Consider the following 3,533-nt stretch of genomic DNA (forward strand, 5'->3'; position numbering starts at 1 on the left):
TCAATTTTATTTACAATCATTGCCCTAATGTTTCATTGCTACAAATTATTATCTCAATGTTTTATTATTGATTATTGATATACATTCATCTTTAATATAATTGTTCTATAAATGTTTTTGAAGGTTAATTCAATATAAAATAATATAAATGTTATGAGTGATTAGTTTATCATTCCTTTGAATAATTACTTTTGGTTAATTAAATTAGGTTTAACTTAATATTTGATTTATTTAATTCGCTGCAAATACTTAATAAATCACAGGGGAAAAGAACATTACAGTTTAGATAGGTTTTTATTCTTAGTTAAATAGATTGGGGATAATCTTATAACTTCATCCAAAATTTTGTAGCATGACATGGCTATGACCATTGGTCCATTAAACTTTCTTCATCTTTTTTTTAATAAAGTTAAACAATATAAATGATAAATTTGGTTTGATAACAATCTAGTATTTATTAAATAACACAACATTTAATAAAAAATCAAATCACCTCACTCATTTCAATCCACTTTTATGTATGTTTCATTCACTTAAATTTACTTATATTGAAGAGGATCCACTAAGGATTACAATATATGTAAAATTACAAATACTACAATTTAGTTTCATCATCATTTATTTATGAGATACATAAAGTTTCCAATACTTTATTTTTATTGAGATTTATAAATGGCTGAGTGAGTTCAATTGTTCATGTGCTCTTGAAGAATATGAACTCCTATATACCTGCATATGATGTATACATAAAAGCATGTCATTAATATGATAAATATTAATAATTAAAAAATAATAGAGCCTACAAAGGAAAATATATACCTTCCAAGCATCATGGTAGTGGCTTGTGGATTTGTCCCAGGACTATGCTTGAAAATTGAATTGTCCACGACCCGTAGATTATCAACACCTTTTACACGATGCCTTTTGTCTATCACAAAATCAATTTGACATCCTCCATGATAGTGCCAAAATGTTGCTAGTGTATCTCTACAAAACTTGGCAAAGGCTTTATTGTCGGATTGATTTTGAGGTAATCCCAACCCAATGAATTGAAGGACACTAGAGTTTCCACTACCTTTAAATGCAAATTTCTGAATAGAAGTTGTTTTGCTAATATTTGACATTACCTTCACACCAGATATACATTCTTGTAGATCACAGGGATGAGAATAATAGTTATACCTTACAAAGGGACTATCTTGAGGGTTTGTAGTTCTAAGTTGTAACTCACCCCTTGATAAGGGAAAAGCCACCTTCATAGCAGTAATTCCTAGATATTCATAGGTTGTGGCATTTTCTTGTAAGAAATAGCTAACAGACTCAATGTATACTTGTGAATCATCTACTATACCAACAACTTGTACTTGAGCGAATTCAAGTGGTGTAGGGGATTCAATGGTAAATGTTGCACGTGGTGGATCTTGAATACCTTTTCCTACAAATTTCAAATCTAGAAGTATAGAAAGATTTAAATCTTTAAGTTGATCTGATGGACCAATTCCACTTAAGAGAAGAAGTTGGGGACTACCTATACTTCCTGCTGACAAAATCACCTCACTACAATGTAAGAATTGATTGATCAATACTTGATAAGAGAGACCATCAACACTGCTCATAAAATCGACACCAATAACCTTCACTTTTCCTACATCACATAATTGAATAACTAATTTTAAAAAATTAAAAATAAAAATTATATCATAAACTAAAATATCACATGTAAATAAAGAAAATTATTATATTAAAATCTTATCTAAACCTATCAATCCAATGAAAAAAAATAAAAATGTAAAACTATTAGAAAATTTTCCATCATATAGAATCGGTATGCTTCTAGATAATATATTCATTATTACTTGAAATACAAAGTCACCAAATAACTAGCCAGTATATTAAGCACAGCATATAGGCCATTTAAGCCTTTATTTGAAACTAAGTACAACATCAAAATGTAAATGCCCACGTACCTGATGAGGAATTGAAGAGTAATCTACTGGCTGTAGCATTGAGAAGAACTACGATGTTATCTGGATTTGCATATTTGAGAAGATCTGCAGCTGTGTGTCTCCTTCCATTGTTGTCAATAGATGAAGCACTAATCTTGGTGCCCTCCAAATGATCCAAAGTATACCCATTGTAAGGAAGCACTCCAGCTTCCAAAAGTGCATCCTTCACAGCAGAATTCCAATGAAAAAGCTTGTCTGGTTTGAAGGCATTCACCCTCTCTACCCATTCATACGACTCATTTACAAGCTTTTCATCCCAATCCATCTTCCGAATATATTCAAGGCTTGCTCTGCTGTGGAAACCATGGCTGATGGCTGATCCACCTCCCAGAACTCTTCCCCTTGCCAACTGCACTCCCTCTTCTGAGACAAATCCCTCCACGACGTAAGGGAATTCGCTGGGATCCCCAAAAACCTTGAAAGAGCCTTTAATGTCTTCAACGTCGGGATTTCCATAGGGAGAATCTCCCCTTTCCAGTAACAGAACAGAATAGTGCTGTGACAGAGTTGCAGCCAGAGGACACCCTGCTGTGCCTCCTCCAACCACAATGTAATCATATGTCCTTGAAGCCACCTTTTCAGCGTCAAATGTCATAAAAGGAAATGGGTATTCTGCAAACACCAAGCATAATGTGTCAGAGGGATGGAAGAGTCATTATAGTTAACATTTAGACTCAAAATATTGGTTTGAAACAAAAGATTGAAGGAATTTACGAACCCAAATTCTGCGTGCCTGCTGAACAGTATAGCCGCTGATGATTTGTAAGAATTAGAAGGCAAGAAATCACAATGAAAAGATTCTCCATGTCCACTAATCGATCTAGCTCCTGCTATAAATCTGAACTTAAAATTGGGGTCAACTCCTATAGTTTTGTAACTGAGGAGTTCTCTTAGAAAATTTATAGATGAGTCCCAAATATGGTCGCTTTTGTTGCCTTGTCATCTGAGCTAATGAGAGTATTGTAATTGACTACCATGTAATCAATTTCACTTTCCAAGTATTGTAATTGACTACCATCAAATCAATTTCACTTTCTAATCTCTTAGTCTTTTACGAAATCTGGGAAGACTCTTGTAGATGCCGTGTAAATTTGTTGCATGTGGAAATTGATGGAATTGGACTCATGAAGTTAAAGCTGAGTTTGACATATTAGTTATAGATGTGAATATGCACATTAAAGAGTTGGTAGGTGTGGACTTTTATGAAATCTGGGAAGATTCTTGTAGATGTCGTGTAAAATTGTTGCATGTGGGAAATTGATCAAATTGGACTTATGTTGTGAATGTTAAGATGAAGTTAAAGCTGAGCTCGACATATTAGTTATAGATGTGAATGTGCACATTAAAGAGTCGGTTGATGTGGTTTATCTCGTGGTATATGAAATTTGTAGGATTTGTAGGTACAGGGCAATCTTTCTTTTACAATAAATGAGTGTTGAAGAGGCAGGTGAGAAATTAGTCATTGATAAAGGACTCTTAAAAATGACATGAGAATCTTTCTTTTACAATAAATGAGTGTTGAAGAGA

General features: G+C 33.3%; 1 protein-coding gene across 1 annotated transcript; it reads right to left on the reverse strand.

The window, feature by feature from the left end:
* Positions 1-537: 537 nt before the first annotated feature.
* On the reverse strand, positions 538-2,861 carry LOC131039854 (protein HOTHEAD). Its single transcript, XM_057972709.2, has 4 exons — positions 2,725-2,861; positions 1,968-2,618; positions 820-1,645; positions 538-729 (listed from the first exon to the last, which is right to left on the reverse strand). Exons 1-4 carry the CDS (start codon positions 2,810-2,812, stop codon positions 687-689), a joined length of 1,608 nt encoding a protein of 535 aa, XP_057828692.2. The 5' UTR covers positions 2,813-2,861; the 3' UTR covers positions 538-686.
* Between the last annotated feature and the right edge of the window lie 672 nt (positions 2,862-3,533).

The sequence above is a fragment of the Cryptomeria japonica genome, chromosome 7 (assembly GCF_030272615.1).
Source record: "Cryptomeria japonica chromosome 7, Sugi_1.0, whole genome shotgun sequence".
NCBI classification, from domain to species: Eukaryota; Viridiplantae; Streptophyta; class Pinopsida; order Cupressales; family Cupressaceae; genus Cryptomeria; species Cryptomeria japonica.